We start from the raw sequence: 17,590 nt of genomic DNA, 5'->3' as shown, positions 1-17,590 counted from the left end.
CCCCCCCCCCCCCCCCCCCCGGCACTGGGCGCTGTCGGGGCGCGCCGCGGGGACTCACCGGTGCTGCCACGGGAACATCCCTCAGGCACAGCCCGGCCGGGCGCAGCTGGGGAACCCTGCCCTTCCTGCAGGGAAAAAGGGGAGAGGGCGGAGCGGGCAAAGCAGCAGCACCTGGGGAAGGAGGAGCCCTCGACGGGGCCCAGGTGTGATGTGTTTTAGGGGGAAATGGGGCAGAGGGGGAGCAAAAGGGTAGTGGGGGTGGAAAGGAGGGAGATGGGAGGGAAAAGGGTTAAATGGACCCTGAAGGGGGCGGTTAAAATAAATAGGTTTGCCTGTTTCTGTTATAATTAAAGCACTTGGCAAGCAGCATGGAGCCGGGTGTGGCGGGGGGTGGTGGTGGCCCTCAGCCCTGACAGCCCCGCTCTGCACCCCCGCCTGTGCCCGCAGGTCCCAACACCTACGAGGACGCGGCCGCCTACATCCAAGCACAATTCGAGAGCAAAAACCGCTCCCCCAACAAGGAGATTTACTGCCACATGACGTGTGCCACAGACACGAACAACATCCAGGTGGTTTTTGACGCCGTCACCGACATCATCATTGCCAACAACCTGCGGGGCTGCGGCTTGTACTGACCCCCCCCGGCGCACAGCGACTGCTTGGGTGGCGATCCCGGCGCCAGGAGAGAAAAGAAACATAAAAATAACAGAAAAAAAAAAAAAAACAACAACCCCCAACGCAACCACACACAGACACACACAGACACACACATCCTGGGGGGGAAAAAAAAAAAAAAAAAAAAGAAATGAAAAAACAGATTGATGGAGAGAAAAAAAAATTGTCATCATAATCATGCAAGTTGGTAAATAAAAAGGCATAAGGAAAAATTATATATATACGTATATATATATATAAAAAAAATCCACACCCACCTTTTTAGTTTGTTTTTTTGAACCCCCTTTCCCCATCAGGCTCCTCACTCCAGCCCCCGGTGTCCCAGCCTGGGGACACCCCGGGGGCCAGGGGGGCTCTGCCCGACCCCACCATCCCAACAGCTCCCCCGGTACCAGGCAGGGAGAGGGGGGAAAGGGCATTGCCCGGGGTCACCCTGAGCAGGGGCTTCTCTTCCCGGCAGTTATTTGACCATGGGCTGCTATTTTCTAATTATGATTATTAAAATTCATTATTGTGGGTTGGCTTTTTAAAATTATTATTATTTTGGTTAATTTTTTTTTTCCAGCATGGGCAAGGCCGGGCTGCCCCTGCCTGCTCCCGGCCACACTGCCACCTTCAGAAACAAAAAAAGGTTTTTGGTTTTTTTGTTTGGTTGGGGCTTTTTTAAAGAAGGAGGGAAAAAATTGAACACTGCCCCCGGCCACATGTCACAGCTAAAAAGGGAAACAACGGCAGCAACAAGCAGGTCTCCTCCCATTTCCCACCCTGGCTGTTTGGGGGGAAGGCTGCAGTGGGGGCATCCTCCTCCTGCTCCCTTCCCAGGGTTTCAGTGGGGTTAGGTCAGATTTTTTGAATTCCCACACCAATTCAGGCCAAAGCCCTCACCAGACAGAGCCGGTGGGTTTTTCCCATTTTTTCCCTCCCTCCTGGTTTAACAACTCCCTGCTCCTGGTCACTGCTCACTCTCCAGGTCCGTATCCAAAAGCACAGCTTGGCCCCCCCCAACCAGAGTCCCCCCTCACCTCCCCTTCAGGGTCGACCAGGGACATCAGGGAGGGCTATACAGATATATATATATTATTTTATTTTTTGTTTAGAGTATTTTTTTTGTTTTCGTTTTGTTTTTATTAATTATTTTTAACTCTTTCCAGTGAATGCTTTTTTGTGCTGCTTTTCTCTTCCCCTCTCCTGCCCCAGTCCTCTTTCCCTTTTAGTGAATGGTGTTTTCTCTCTCATGTGGGGATGTTTGTGCTGCAAAATAAGTAAAAAGGAAAAAAAAAAGAAAAAAAAATTTTAAAAAGCAAACTTAAAAAAAAGCAAGAATGAAAATAATTTAAAAATTTTAAAAAACACACACAAAACCACAAAAAATAATTTAAAAAAATAAAAAAAAAAAACAACAACAAAAATCGAATGTAGTGTTTACATGGAAGCCACCGTTTTCATGACCAATCCCTCGTCATTTCTACTTTGATTAGTAACCAGACGTCTTCACGGTTTCACTTTTACGAGTTACCTTTGCTGAAGAAGAGCAGTCACACCTGTTCAAAAGAAAATGAATAAATAAAGAGGAAACTTAAAAAAAGATATTATATATATATATATATAAAAAGCGCCAGGTCTTTCTAAGCCTTTCTATTACCAATCAGTGAGGTTTCTGTGATATATTACACACTGCCAATCTCTTTCTCTGACTAATGGAAAAATTCATGTGTAGCTCAATAAAGAGAATGTTTGTCTGTACCCTGGGCTCTCCCCTCCCACGCCTCCGCCTCCTTCTTTCCCCCCGCGCCCGCCTGCCTCCTTCCAAAAGGAGGAAGAAAAAATACCAAAAATCACATTTGGGGGGATTTGCTGCTGGTAGCAGAGGGAGAAGGGAACTATGGATTGGTGTAACTACTGATTGTAAATTCTGGGAAAGCAGTGTGTGGAAGGGCTTTGGTGCTTCAGAACATCACTGTGAGCAAAAGGCCCCCCCAAAGACCTCCCCAGGCAAGAAAATATTTTTATTTCTTCGGGGAGTGCAAAGCTAATCAACAGGGTGAGTCCTTCATTTGTGGCAACATCACAAATCTCACAATATTAAAGCTTTTCCCCTTAAGATATAGAGGAAGGTTCTTCAAGAAAGTTGAGGTTTTCTCCCTGCTGCTCAAGCGATTCTGGGTTTGTTTGGATTTTTGGGGGGTTGGGGGTTTTCTCCACAGTTTGGGTTTTTCCTGCATTCTCCTTCGTCCCAGGTTCCCAGCTCCTGTGCATGCCAGCTCTGGGCACCGTGACCACAGGTGGGACACTTGGAGAGACCCCGGCCCTGGGCACAGCGCCGGCACTGCCGGGCACAGGGCTGGGCACCACATTTGACATCCCCTCCCGTACCACGGGAACGCTTCCAAACCCCGCGGCACCGCCCGGGGATGGACCCATAGAGAAGGTGACCCAAGCATCCAGGAGCCCCCTGTGCCACCCCTGGCGTGTCCCCTGCCCAGCCCCGAGGAGGGAAGGGTGGGTGGCAGAGACTCCAGCATGCAGCAGCAGCTCCTGACCAACACGGCCTTTCCAAGGTTCCTGCTGTTTACAGCGACCAGAGGCGTATGCTGGCACTGCGAAAGTCGATCAGGCCTCTCCTCAGATGACCTCCCTTTCCAGGGAGGCAGAGCCAGCCAAGAGGCCACCACTGGTCCTGTGCTCCTCTGCACAAACCAGCCTTTCATGGCTCAAGTAGGTCATTGTGCAGCGCTGCCGCAGGCAAAGGTGCCATCCAGCGGCTGGCCAGGGTCCGCTCCTCAGGGAGCTGCCGGGAAAAGTCAGGAGCGCAACAGAAGTCCGGAAAGAACATCCCCAGTCTCTGAAACACCTCCACCCTCCCTGGTGGAGCTCCAGGAACCTTCCTCTTCTCACGGACACCGGGAAGCTCCTTCTCTCATCTCTGCTGCAGCCCGAGGAACTGCAGGACCTCTGGCAGGGACAGGCTCATGGCACCCTCTCCTTCCCCACGGATCTGCTGCTGGCAGAAGAACTGGATTCCACAGCAGGGTCCTGCAGCAGGCAGGGAGGGCTGGGGAGAGCTGCTTTGCCGGTATCTTCCCAGGCACCTTTTTTGCAGCAGTGAAATTGAGGGGGGCAGGATGTCACAGCTCCCAGAGCACCAGGAGGAGGAGGAGGTGGCTCATGCACCGCTGGTGTTGCCAGCCAAGCCCTGGGGAACCAGGAACTCCTCAGCTTCTGTGTCTGAGGAGCGGGCAGGAAACTGCTCCAGGGCAGAGCACTCCTGCCCTGAAGGTGGGTGGGGTGGGAGAGAACAGGCCAAAGTGGTGGGCATTGCCCACAGACAGGTCAAAACCCATCCTGGCTGCAGGCACCCCCTCTGCCGAGAGGGAGCTGGGATCATTCTGCCTCATCATGTACAAAGTGCCTCATCAGGTAAAACATCTCCCAGAAATGCAGCAAGGAGGAGGAACTCATGGATACCCAGAGCCCTCGAGGATTTCTGTGCTGTTTTCTGCACTCTCAGAGGAACATCGACTCTGCTGCCTGGATCACAACCCAAACTCTGCATTGCTCACACGAACAATAGCTCTCATCTGTCCACACACTGCCAGACAGCTCAAAACCCACCTGATTTTCAGTCCCTTGAGACACTGTTTCTCTGTCATTTCCCTGTTCACAGCACAGCCAAATTCCAGTAGCAATTACTACCCTGCAACCAGAGGCCTAGGAGAATGTTCCCAAACCCAGTGTCAGGTGCTTGTGCTCCCTCTCATCGGATGGAAAGGGGGAACCGACAGGGACCAAAGTGCAGATGCCCCATTTACAGACCAAACACACACCAGGAACATGAGAAATCACACTACAGAAATTTACAAACAATTTCCAACACTGATCAAGGTTTTATTTTTGTTTGGTTGGGTTTTTTTTAACAATAAAAACAAAACAGCTATGTTCTAGGCAAAACCAAAGATCTCAAAAAAATTTTTTGAGGTTTACTAATAGCATTGCAAGGTAAGGCTTCCCAAAGAGTTTTATTGAAATAAATTATTTTCACCTAAACATTGATGCAATTCCTCTCATTAAATTCACCTTCACCTAAAAACCAACAGTAAAAAAAGTTACCAACAATTCTAGATAATACTGGGCTCCTTCTAAAGGACGGTGAAACTAGAACTCATTCTTCAGAAGTTTAAAAATTAAGTCACTGCCATGTAAAATTCAACTATGTAAGCTAGCGGCGGCAGCGCCAAGGGGATCTCAAAAGTTCTTAAGAAAATCCAGGTTAGCAGGTTGGGCTGCAGCCAGCAAAGGTCCAGCTGCCCCCATTCCTCCAGTCTTTCATGGTGAGGTTGTGGGGTTAAAAATGAAATAAAAAGCAAGATATTGGAGCAATCTCCGCACCATCTCATCAGTGTTGCACTGGAGTCCAGGACAGGCAGGTTTTACTTTCAACTCCCCCAGCTCATGGCAACAATGTAACCTCGCCTTAGGTCCCTCTTCTTCACTCGATCCCCCCTCTGTCCCTCGCTTGTTTCTGGACATAAAAGGCAAAGGAAAAGTGCAGCCTTGGGGATGAACAGAACCAGACCTCTGCCAGTGCAGAAGAGCCCAGCAACAGTGAACTATTTCATGCTGGAATTGGCGTGAATCAGCGCTTTGCTGCACAATTCATGAATTCAGGTTTTCCTGTGTTGTGTAGCCAGACAACTTCATCCAGTGTAAGAACCTCCCAGCGATGCTACCCCAGCCCTTCAAGCCGCCCTACATAACACCCTTGGCTGCTGTAGGAACAGGGACTGAGCAGCCTGCTCATCTAACACAGGGCTTGCTGCAAGCTTCTAAGCTTCCTTCCCTCGGAGTAACTGCCCCTGATCTCGAGCAGAACATACCCGTGCGCTCCGTGACCTGCACCCACAGCTACCTCAGAACACACTTCCCCCAGCCTCTGCTGTGCAGTCAGCCCCATAGCTCATGCCAGCTGCAGAAATCATGCCCGTGGTTTAGAAATTGCCTTTTGTTGTGGAGAGGATCAACGTCACATAGAAAATATTACAAAAAAGGTTAATTTGTCAGCTGTCCAAACATTATTAGACCACATGCTTTATACAGCAGAGAGGCAGCCAGCTCACTCAGCAGCACAGCCAGCTGAACTCTGAAGAGACACTTTCCTGCTGGTATAGAAAGCGCAGGGTTTTTTGTATTTAATTAATTTATTCAACGTTGCTCACGAGGAGGAGGAAGGAGGGGCAGCAAGTGCTAAGAGTTTTGCTGCATCTGAAGTCTCCGTTCAGCAGCGGCAGCGAGGGTCCTGCGGCGCAGGGTGACGGCGTCGGCCGTCGCTCCCTCGGGCAAAGGCTTCTCTGTGCTCAGCTCCTCATCGGAGGTTTTGTTTAAGTAACGCCTGAGGGGGGAAAAAGGAAAAGATGAGTGAGCAGAACCCACCTCATTCTGGCTCTGAAAAATGCATCCCTGCAGTCGGGGAGGGCTGGAAGGCAAACTAGCAGGAAAATGCCTCAATAAACGTGCACGTGAGCTATGTGCTCCTAAAAAAAGCCCACATCACCTACAATAGGCTCTGCAGAGTTGGCAGGAGCTCTTAGGTTTTGTGCAAGATCCTTGTGCCTGTGGGAAGGAGCCAGTTCTAAAGGTCAGGCCTGTCCTCTCAACTCGAAGCCATTCACAGCAGGTGAGTTACGACTCCCTCTGTTCCTGTTACTCCACTCCTCAGCCTCTGGCTCTGCCTACAAGAAGGCACTCCCTGATGACAGGGAGTAAGCCCGTGACAGAAGGGGCACTAGGGGCTGCACAGTGCAAGGTAGGGCCAGAGGACAAGGAAGTTGCTGCCAGAGTTAAAATCCCAGTGAATTTTTACACTTTAATGGGAAAAAACGGTAGTTTGAAATTCAACAGCTCTTCAAACCAGTAAGCCAGAAAGTCAAAAATACTCTTGTCTCCCTAAAAGACATTTTTTCAAACATCAAGGAAAAATTTAGTCTAGGAGCAAGTCTGTTTACAGACTTATAAAAGGTGTCATGGCCCCAGGTATTTATAAGGCATTTCAGTATGGAAAAGGAGCAGCAGGAGCCTGACAACACCAAAGGACCTGGAACTCAGTGGGGTTGTTGTAGACCTCCTCAGCAGTATCCCTATGATACAAAGGAAGGGAAAACACTTGTTAACACTATGAAGTGTTTTCTACATCACTAAAGTGCTTTTCCTTCTCTGATTAATCAGCAACTGGGTGCTAGTAGAGTCCACCAACATAACTGGAGTACCAGTAAAAAAGTTGAATTCTACCTGTAACAGCTGCTACTGCTTGGGCTAAAAGAAACAGTTCAAGTTGGTCCCTCTCTCTTCAGCAGTGCTGACTGGCTGGTGCTGAGCTCCTCTGGTGAGGTCTAGACAGGGTCACCTGTCAGATCTGTGCTGCTCTGGGCTCTGTATTTGGAAAAAGTGGTGCCTGACAGGAATTTCAGCTGTAAGAGCACAGGCAGTGAGGGCTGACACCTGTGCCAGGAGCAGAACTAAATATTACTACAGGACTCAGCCCAAGTAACCTGCTCTCAGTAAATGCTCAGACCAAAGCCCACTGAAGCTGGAAAAATCAGCCTTTGATTTCAAAGAGCTTTGGATCAACTGCACAGGAAGCTGTGTGCGTGCTGGGACACATGATGCTATTTCAGAGTTGGGTTTAGTTAGCAGTGTCGAACAGCATCCTGAGCCTGCTGTGGCAGATGTATTCATTCCTCTTACTGCTTTTCCCATCAACCCAGGCTCTCAGTGGTCTTAATCCATTTGAAACCCATTCTGGGGGACTCCACCTGAGTGGCCAGGCTGGCGTTTCAGGAAGGAACATACTTTCGAGCTTGTTGCAACAAGTCCTCCTTCCGCTGAACCAACATACGCTGCCTTTCGTCAGCTGACTTGGAAAAGCGACTTCCCCTGGCCTCAAAATCTTCTGCTTCATTAGGTTCTGCATCCATTTCACTGAATTCCACCATTTCTTCCAGTCTGGAGTTCAGTTCAAGTGGCACTCTCTCCGTCTAAGAGAAAAGGAAATAAGGAATAAGTCTTTGGAAAATTTGGGCTTCTTTGCATCAAAACAAACTACAAAGAACTGTCATTTTCTGAGGCACTGGAAGAAACCAGAGTCTCACCTGCTGTACCCAATTCCCTCGGTTTCCTTTGAAAAGCCCAGCCAAAAAACAGAACAAAGATATTTCAAACCATGCTCAAAGATCCTGTATCCTGTAACGCTGTATCTTTTATGCCATGTTTGAAAGTAATGTCAAAGACAAACATTAATTACTCATAATTAATGCTCTCTGAAAATGGGGCATTTGAAAGTCAGATTCTGCAGCTGACTTGACAAGTGATGCAACAGTAAAGAGTTGAAAAAGCAGAAATCCACGTACTAAGGAAAGAATAACAAATGTATTTGCAAAGATCATTTGTGCTCAAGAAGGGAATTTATGAGGCTTTGGTTCACTGGGTTCTGCAGCACCCAAATTATCCTGTTTTAGACTGCTGGAGCAAGGCTGGCAACTGTCCCAAGCATGGTGTGCCAAGAGAGGAGCTGGCAGCCCCCACATGGTACCTCTCCCCCCTGACAGCCAGCTGATAACACTAACCCAAAAACTGAGCTGATGGATGATGGCTCTGGGTACAGCAGCTGAGGTGAAACAGCACATCCTGATCACACCCTGTCAGACAGGATCAGATCAGCCCCGCGATGCAGAGCCACGGCAATAACCAAGCGTGGTGGCATCACAAAACAAATCACCTCGCAAAGGGCTGAAGGGTGTAGCCATCTATCTGGTACCCCAGAAGATGACTCAAGCAAGTGGGATGCTCCAGAGAAGTACTGGCCAAGTCAGCCCCTGCAGCCTGGTTTTGGGCCTTTGGCAGCGCTGCTGAGGAGCTGAGATGGCCGATTCCATGGGATTGCTGCTCCAGCCCCAACAGGCCGGTCGCAGCAGCATCACAGTACAACACACAGGCTTAGGCAGCTGATGTGCAAAACAAGTTGAGTCATCCCAAAGCCCTAGAGACAGGCCAGTAACGCCATCTCCCCGACACAACGCCTTCAGAGAGCAAACACCAAGACAAATGTCACTTCCCATTAGGTAGGTGACCCAAGCAGGAATCCCAGAGCCCAAGTCAGCACATTATGGACACTGCGACCTCAAACACAAGTATGGGTGTTCAGCATCTCTCAGCAAAAACCCCACTGCTGGAATTTACCAAATGGCTCCAACACCACACACACGAATGCACTGGGATAACGTGGGTGTTGGGGTCCCTTCTGTAACATGTGGGGGCACCACTGGACTGCCTCAAAGCACTGCCACATCCCTAAGGAGGGAGGGATAGCCCCACAGAATGATCCCATGGATTGTACTTGGGGCCAAGATGACCTTGGCAGACCCAGTGGAACAGGTATGGAGCAACTCAACTGCTGCTTCTGATTACCACATAGGTGGGCAGGGAAAAGGGAAGCTCTGCTGCGGGAAGCGGAGAGGAGCCCACTCATTGTAGTCAATGTTCAGACAGTGATCTTCACTTGTTTTTCCCCCGGGGCCATTAGTATCAGAAGATACAAGTTGTCTCACCTAAGGTTTGGGAGTTTTTCATAAGGTTACAAAGATTCAAAAATCAATACCCAGAGCCCAATCATCTATCTGAGCACAGGAACAGTTACCACGGAGGTTTTAGAGACAAAACTATCACAGCTAATTGCAGTAAAGATTATGACAAGCCTCAGTAATGCAGCAGATCACAGATGCAGAAGCCCGTATACTACAAAACTATTCCTCTTTCAGGCTCCAAGAGAAAAAGTTTCATGAAAGCCATGGGATGCCTCAGAAGTGTCTCTAAATAGCCACCAAGTACTTAAGCAAGGGAGGGCATATAGCGTAGGAATGGAGAGGAGGCAGAGCATTATGCACATCACTGGAAGCATCAGCATTCCAACGCACAGCTGGAGAGAAGCACATGCACAGTGTCCCACTAATGGTACAGGCCAGGACTGATAGGGGCTGTCAGTATTTAGAGCATTATCTCACAAACCTGTAACATGATTTATACCATGATGGTACTCAGAGATGCCTCTCAACTGCTATTACATTATATCAGCACTTACACCCCAAAACAACAAGCTACAATCGGGGAAAAAAAATATTAGCCATTATCTGTATCTTAAGACCTTTGAACGCCAAGTAGAATGAAGCCATAATATGACATAAGGCACTAGGAAAACCAACACTACTCGTGAAGAAGGGTTCTTTTATTTGAGTGTCTCAGCTGCCCTAAGAAGTGTTGTTTCCAACAACCAGAACTGATGGTTTTTGATCTCCACTTGCTGTTGGAGATCTACAAAGATTCCCAGTGGGTATGCTGATTAAAAAAAAAAAAACCAGGTAGAATGCTTGTAAGACGTACCCTAAGGCTGCAGCACAAAGGAACTGGGGTTTTCACGGTCTCTCTCAGAGACTGTGTCATAAGGTGTCAAGGTCTATCTATCCATAATCTAGAAATTCAAGTCACACTCAGAGGAGATGATGGCAACTTCTTATGTCCCTTCCCATTTGCCTTTAAAAAGATTCTCAAAACTCCAGCGCACCCTGCTGAAGTAGCTTGTTTGCTGCTTGCCCTTTTCTCACAGACAAGCCTTTGACTGACTACAGCAACAGATTATTCTGGCAAGCAGAAAGAGATACACCAGGCATTTGGTTACAAATTAAAATCAAAATCAATAACACCAAAGTGACAGGAGGTTCCCAGAGCAGGAGGCTCCCAAGGCTCCTCTCCACAACAGAAATACTCTCAATAGCAAGGAGTTAACTAAGACTCCTTGGTAGAACTCTGAGCTCTGTAACAAGGGTGTGCAGCTTGTCCCAAGGCAGCCTAAGCTAACACTAAATGCACAAAGCATTTCTGAGGCAGGAAGAGGAGAGCAGCACCTTCCAGCTTCCACAACACTACCCAGCAGCACGTTTCTCTCTATGCATAGCAGTCTCAGTCTCCCACTTCAGCTCATGCCTGTGATTCCCATTTGGTACAGCACATATCCATCCAGGAAAACCCACACAGGGGCCACCAGTTTATCTAACTACACAAGCAGCCAGCAGCAGCCCGACTAAACTGTGGGGTATTCACAACTGTTCCACTGTCTCTAGGCCATCTCTGTGCTATCCTACACGGTAGAAACAGGTTCTCCATCCAAACCACCATTCACTCCAGCCAAAACATACCACCTGAGCAGTGCTCAGCAGCACTGCAAAGCAAAAAGGCATCTCTGTTAGAGAGCACATGCTCAGTGCTGTCATGTATGAACACCACTCCCAGGTTTTTCAGGTTGTGTAGAAGGAAGGACAGAAATACAGGCAGTGCCAGGCAGGAGAGAAGAAACATGAACAGCAACACAATCATTCAAAGTGGAATTTGAAACCAGAACCAAGCTAAGGATAACTAGTTAGATACCATTTGTACCAAGAGAGGTTTCTCTCATTAAAGAGCAGGGCAAATGCCTCTAAAACCTTCAAAGAAACCAAAAAATGCTTGATCCAGACCAAGATTTTCATTCCTGCAGTTCTGTAGCTGCTACCCCAGGCTCTTACCAAATACCTGTACCATCGCTACCACCTCTTCCTCAGCCTCAACTGCATAATCAAACCAAATCAAAGGTTTTTTTGTTTTGCAACCTGCTAACAAGGGAACTGCCACAGTTGAATTCCAGGTAGTAACAGGTTGGGTATTCAGGTCACTAAAGGCTGCAGAGAAAGTCACACACTTCACAAATTCACTCAGCCAGAAGAAAGGGAGATTTATAAAACAGAAACCCTCAGGATGTCACTATTACAGTCAGAGAAAACAAAAGTGAAATGAGATCTTACTCTACTCACAGGGTAATTTTTTTTCCCTGCCACACTTTAGCTAGCACATGCTGCTTAGTAAAGCCCTTAGTGAAGAACAGCAAAACCCATTATTGTGCTTTGTATATAGAAGGGCTGTTATCTCTTGGTCTGTTTATATCTCACTCCATTTCCACCAAAGCTCCCCGTGTCTTAAAGTGCTTCCTCGAGAACACAAAAAGAATTCTTATACCCAGAAAAGAAATACTCTTCTTTTTAATGGAAGTGTTTGGAGATGTACAGAATGGGAATGAGAAGAGAAAGGGGAAGAGCAAAGCAGCCTGCTCTTCATATTCCACAGATGGGCATGGGCTGATCAGACATGAAAAGAGACATGATGATCTTCTGTTCTTTGTACCATTTGAGAGCACTTTCCTTTAAGGAAGAAAAAGAAAAGCACACAACTAATCCTCTACAGAGGCACCATACTCATATCTGATTTATCTGCCTGACCGTGTTAGCTCTGATGAGAAATGCAAGGAAGGGCCGCCACCAACCTGACCTGGTACAGAACCACAGGCACCTACCAGTCCATGCAGCTTCTAATTGTGCTTTTTGCCCATTTTCATGCCAAATTACCTGTGTGACAGTTCCAGTATCCTCCTGATCAGTACTGTGCCTTTCCACAGAGTTGTTCAATGCAGGTCTAATGCTATCTGCACGCTGAAATGCAAACATCATGGGTTTAAAACACTGTGGGAAATGGCAAAAAAACCCGAGCTCTTTGAACACATTCAAACTCTGCCCTCTGCAATGTCAGGCGTTGTGTTCAATTTAGAAACAGATAAGTTAGCAATAAACAGAATGCTCTGTGTTGAGAGAGAATTCTCTCTGTTTCCCCACACGCAGACTCCAGATAACAGTGCTATCTGATGTGCACAGAACCTGAATTCAATATTCTTATTAACAGAAACATTGTCCCCAGACTGCTTTACTGAAATCTGCTGGCACTAATTAAGAACAAGGCATCATTTTGCCGACTTTCTTTGCAAAAAATTTTCCTAAGTGGTACAATTCAATTATCTGTCAGCAGAGAAATAAACTGGAAATGTTCTAAAAGCTCTGCACAAGAGAGACCGGGAAGAGCTGCGTTAACTGAGCAAATATTTGTCTCTTGTCTAGCTAGGATATTTTCAATATATTTTTGGTACATGACTGAATACACTGCATTTACAGAGATTTAAACAAAGGGAAAAACAAATCCCAGATTCACCAGTGCTTCAATTTGCTTCGTTCCCCTCACTCATTATTAACAGGCTCAGTGCTGTGATAAGAAAGAAAGTAATTTTAGGTGCACAGTCTTATAACTCACCTGTGTGGGGAAAGGCACCTGGATGCGCCCTTCTAGGATGTTGTCAGTCGTGATCTCTACAGAACGAGTTAGCTGCAGATCCTGCAGAACTAAATGATAAGGAACCTGAGGGAACATCTCCTGAATCTGATGGGCCTGGAGAAAGCAATACAGTCAATATCAGCAGTAAATAGAAGGTAACTGATAAGTATGTCAACAGAAAGAGATTAAAAATATTATCAGCTCAAAGATGCTGCTTATGATATGCAAACTCACACACACAAGGAAAAGAGAAAGAAAACCCATGCTGGCATTGACTTCCAGGGCAATATGCTGCCTCCACTGAAGTCAACAGCAAAACTGCAGCTCCTAGGGAGACACCACATGGCCCTGAACAGTGCCTGTAGATGCACAAAGGCTTCAAAGGCTTCCCAACCGTCTTCTTATGACAGCCTTTTAAATAAAGCTCTATGCAAAACTCATGGCTGACTGAAAGTTAGATCAACACTGGGAAGAAAAAACCAATTTTGCTTTTTGACAGATTGTTCCAAAATGGTACCGATAAGGACAAATGGAGCAAGTTTTAATAAGCCACTCCCTCCAGCCATCCTGCCTACAAACCAGTTTAATAGGGTCTGAAAAGTCAAGTAAATTAAACTGAGTTGTCAGGGAACAACTGACATTGAATTATAATTCAATTTCAAGTTAGTTTAAAAATATCCAAATTAAATAAGTAAAGGTAAGAGGGAAGACAAATAATATGCTTTTAGAGACCAACAACTAGATTTCATTTAATATTAAAATGTCTATTTTCACTAATGCCCAAAGTTGTGGGGGCCAGGGGGGAATGAGAACAGCAATAAGAAAAGAAAGGTGGAGGAGTTCTGAGAGCAAAGCAAAAACTACACACCAATTGACAGTGAGTTCCAACACAAGCAACTACTGCAAACCCAACTCTCCATTGTACTAACTTGTGACCAAACCAACTGATTTAGCATTTCAGCCTCTGGCTTTCCCCTCAGAATACTTCCCTAGGTTTTTGTTCAGTAACACAAGGGAGAATTTCACTTACTTTCTATTAAAAATGTGTAACACTTTAATAATTTGCTAACCTGAGCCTTTCCATTAAAGTAGACATTTTAATGTAAGTTGCTACTGTACTTTTGATAATACACAATCCTAAAAAACCATTACTCATCCTTAACAAAAGCCCATTTGTGTCACTATGTCCAATAAAAGAAAAATTAAACTGACCTCAGATGGAGAGTTCCTGCATATTTAACTAATAAATCATCTGCCAACACCTTATTGCTCCCTCCCTGCTTCAAACACCCTAAAAGATAGTGGCCTTACCCTACTGATGTTTAAACAGAAGTAAAGGCTATGGGAAAGACCTAATATTCTGAAAACTCCATCACTTTCATGAGACACCTCACTGAACATTTATTAACAAGGTACAGAATACAGTAGCTTGAAGAACTCAAAGGAAATAGTACTTCTCAAAAAAAAAAAAGAAGTGTCTCATGAGGCCTTTCCTTTTTGTACATTTGAGTGTTTATGGATGAATTCAACAAATCTGGAATTTCATCCTCTACACTTCTACCATCATCATGAATCAGCAAAAGCTGAGGGTGCTAGAGAGACCACCTCACACTTGTAAGATACTGGAACTGCTATCTTGAAGCTTAGTGCTATTAAAGATTAAAAAAACAAACCAAAAGCTATAGAATGAGTTTGATCAGTTACTATTCGACCAACAGCTAAATTCTCTTTACACACCCTTTGGTGCTGCAAGTTGTCACAGAAGTAATGAAAAAGAGCTAAAGAAGTTGAACTAAGCAAGCTGACAAAAAGTCTGCCTATCTACACAGAAGAACATGTCATTTTTCTTCCTCATTCACCTACCTCCAGAACTGTTCTTTTATGCTGGCACATTTGAACCCAAATATAGCCCTAACTTCACTAAAATAAAGCTTTTCTCACTCAGAAGAACAGCTTTCATCTAGTGTCTAACCACTGTTTCTACTTCCTTCCCCTTTCTGTTCTCCATCTCCATGTAACCCCTTCCCCTACACAACACAAATGGGAAGGCTGAGGTGCAGTCTTACCATAACATTGAGCTGGGAGTTGCTGGCTTGTGCAATTCCGAGGATGTTGGTGGTGTGCATCACTTCCACGGAAAAACTGGGCAGCCAGCTGGCAATTCGGGAGCCTGGAAGTAAGAAATGGTAAAACCAAGAAAGTCAAGAAAACACATGAGGATCTCAGCAGGCCAAGTAGTTCTACGTGTATTTAATGTAAGTCTTCATATTCCACAAGGTACATGCAAGGAGTTCTGCAGTGCAATCTATCCCTAAGGTGTCCCAAACATGGAGATGGTTGGAGTGAATCAGTAACTGCCAGTACTCTCTTCAAACACACTGTCACATAGTGGTTTAACAATGTGGGGGCTGGAAAAGGATCAAAGAAACAACATACCCTTGCTTTCTTCTTTTAATGTTCCTATTAAATTGAAAATTAAAATAATCCAGAGTCAAATCCAGTTCTGGAATATATTAATAAATGCAGCAATTTTACAAAAAACGGGACGGCTTCTAAGCAATCTGAATCCAGGCCCAAAATGGGTAATCACTGAGAAATATTACTTCAAAGGGACACAGAGTAACTGGAGAAAGTGACTGCTGCAATCATGTGCTTCAGCTCAACAGAGTAGGGCACATGGGTGGCTCCCTCCTCCTTCTGTGCTGCCACTTAAATAAACACAGGCTTTGCTCTATGCCACTTCTCCTTCTATCTCCATGGTAATTCTGCAGGTCTCCAAGTCACCAGAAAGCACTGGGGAGGGACAGCCATCAAAAATACAATGTTATTCTAAACATAAATGTCCTTTGGAGACCTAAAGTACCTCAGAAGTGGAAGCCATGCAGAAGCTATCAGCCAGTCGCCATGTACCTAGAAATTGTCTGACCCTTCTCTGCCCATTATTCTCCCCCCACAATCTCCAAAGATTTCAAAACAAGCACAGATGAGGAAGGGTCACTATGTAAGTTTGCAGCATCTCAACTGCCTCATGGGAGCTCCACAAGGCCAGAGCCCAAAGCTGAATATTTGCAGTACTGAAATCTACTGAGAAACACCAACACTGCCATCAAAACCTGGGAAATTGTGGAAGACAAGCACACACCAATACCAAAAATTCTAAAAAATTCTGGAAGACAAACAACATAAATTGCCTTTTTCAAAACAAGTTGTCTCCGTACACAGAACTTACCATGGCCTGGAATTACATCTGCTTTGTGAGTACTTGTAACACACTACTAAAAAACCCCAAACATGTAAAACTGTTGTGGTTACATGATTCCTTCTGAAACTAATCTTCTGCACCTAACCAAGAATTGCAAGTGTCTTGTAAATTGAGTGGCAAACGGACTTTTGACAACCACACAGTAGCTAGGGGATAGGGGAAAGACTGACTTTTAGACTGCACCACAGAGGGCTTTTTTTCCCCGTTTGACTGTCCTTGATTAACCACCACATGGTAACAAAAAAAAAAGACAGTCACTTCCCATTCTGCTTGTCAACATGGCACACAATGAATAAATGCCAGTAACTGAAGCTGCTGACCACAACAAATCCAGAAAAAGGGAGCACTTGTACAAAATCTTTCAAGGAATCTCCACAGCTCTGGGAAACCTCAGAGATGCATCTGAGCTCTTGCAAAAGAACCATCAGAAACACAAAGGTGTTTGACAAACACAAGCAGAGCATGGTTTGAGTTTCAGCTGAAGCACAGGCAGAATTCCCTTCTACAGAAGGCTGCTCCCCCTGTTTATTTGGGCAACGGCAGCGGATGCCAAATGTGCTCAGCTCACCATCAAAGTGGAAGAAGTGATTGTGCTGGTTCAGGCGTGGTCTGCCTTCTGCTGCTGCCACAGGAACCAGGTTCTCATCCAGATTCTCCCTTTGGTGATCCTCCCTCACGTGATGACTGTCAGTGATATTAAGAGACATTCTGCAGGTGGGGCAAGATGTGTCTTGTTCCAGCCAGGAACGCAGGCACGAGCTGACAGGAAAACAGTAATACTGTGGTGAGTTTGCAGTGTTTTTCCAAGACACCACTATCACAAAGTACATCAAGCAGCTGTAGCATATTCTGTACACAACGTGGACTGCTCAGAGATACCCTTAATGAGCTCCTGATGACTCTGGCATAGGTTTCTTATTTCTTTCAACTAAAAATACTCAAGCGTTCACTTTTTATAAACATGCATGCAGATTTATCGCAAGCTTAAAACACTCTTCAAGCTTGCTGTCCCTCAGAACAAGCAAGTTTTGCCTGCAAGGGAAAAGAAAGCATTTCTTTTCTCTCACCATTCCCAATTGAAAAAGGCAAAAACCAACTGGACACATTGTTAATGTATCCTGACACATTTTCATAGAAGTTCTGTCTGTGATGAGGCAATGGCACCTCCAGTGTTTTCAAATAGCTTTTCAAAATACCAATACCCAAACCACAAAAGTCAGTACCACTCCAGGAACTCTCTAAACAGATTTATTAATACTAGCAATTCTGTGCCATTACAATCCTTACTTAATTCTGAACATTTTCTGTTCTGCAGAAAGTGAGAAGTGTTTGAAACGCTGGTTCAAACAATCAAAGCTGTGCATGCTTTTTGATTCATGCTGATGTGACCCACTTGCAGTATTTGCTCAAGTTAAACCTAAT

At 45.7% G+C, this 17,590-nt stretch overlaps 2 protein-coding genes across 2 annotated transcripts in view; one reads left to right on the top strand and one right to left on the bottom strand.

Moving 5' to 3' along the window:
- GNAO1 (G protein subunit alpha o1) overlaps positions 1–2,418 on the top strand; it is a 145,624-nt gene extending 143,206 nt beyond the window's left edge. Inside the window, exon 8 of the mRNA XM_042027406.1 lies at positions 448–2,418. Coding sequence (XP_041883340.1) covers positions 448–635 — 188 coding nt within the window. The 3' untranslated portion in view covers positions 636–2,418. The remainder of the gene's footprint in view (positions 1–447) is intronic.
- A 2,121-nt stretch (positions 2,419–4,539) lies between these two features.
- AMFR (autocrine motility factor receptor) overlaps positions 4,540–17,590 on the bottom strand; it is a 28,389-nt gene continuing 15,338 nt past the window's right edge. Inside the window, exons 9-14 of the mRNA XM_042027404.1 lie at positions 16,737–16,927; positions 14,973–15,076; positions 12,886–13,020; positions 12,153–12,236; positions 7,519–7,703; positions 4,540–6,061 (exon numbers count right to left, since the gene is read on the bottom strand). Of these exons, the coding sequence (XP_041883338.1) occupies positions 5,917–6,061; positions 7,519–7,703; positions 12,153–12,236; positions 12,886–13,020; positions 14,973–15,076; positions 16,737–16,927 (844 nt within the window). The 3' untranslated portion in view covers positions 4,540–5,916. The remainder of the gene's footprint in view (positions 6,062–7,518; positions 7,704–12,152; positions 12,237–12,885; positions 13,021–14,972; positions 15,077–16,736; positions 16,928–17,590) is intronic.

This window comes from Corvus kubaryi, unplaced genomic scaffold (genome assembly GCF_017639235.1).
Source record: "Corvus kubaryi isolate FWS band 111438036 unplaced genomic scaffold, C.kubaryi_AGA036_p1.0 37300, whole genome shotgun sequence".
Lineage (NCBI taxonomy): Eukaryota > Metazoa > Chordata > Aves > Passeriformes > Corvidae > Corvus > Corvus kubaryi.
This window is presented reverse-complemented; position numbering and strand designations above follow the sequence as displayed.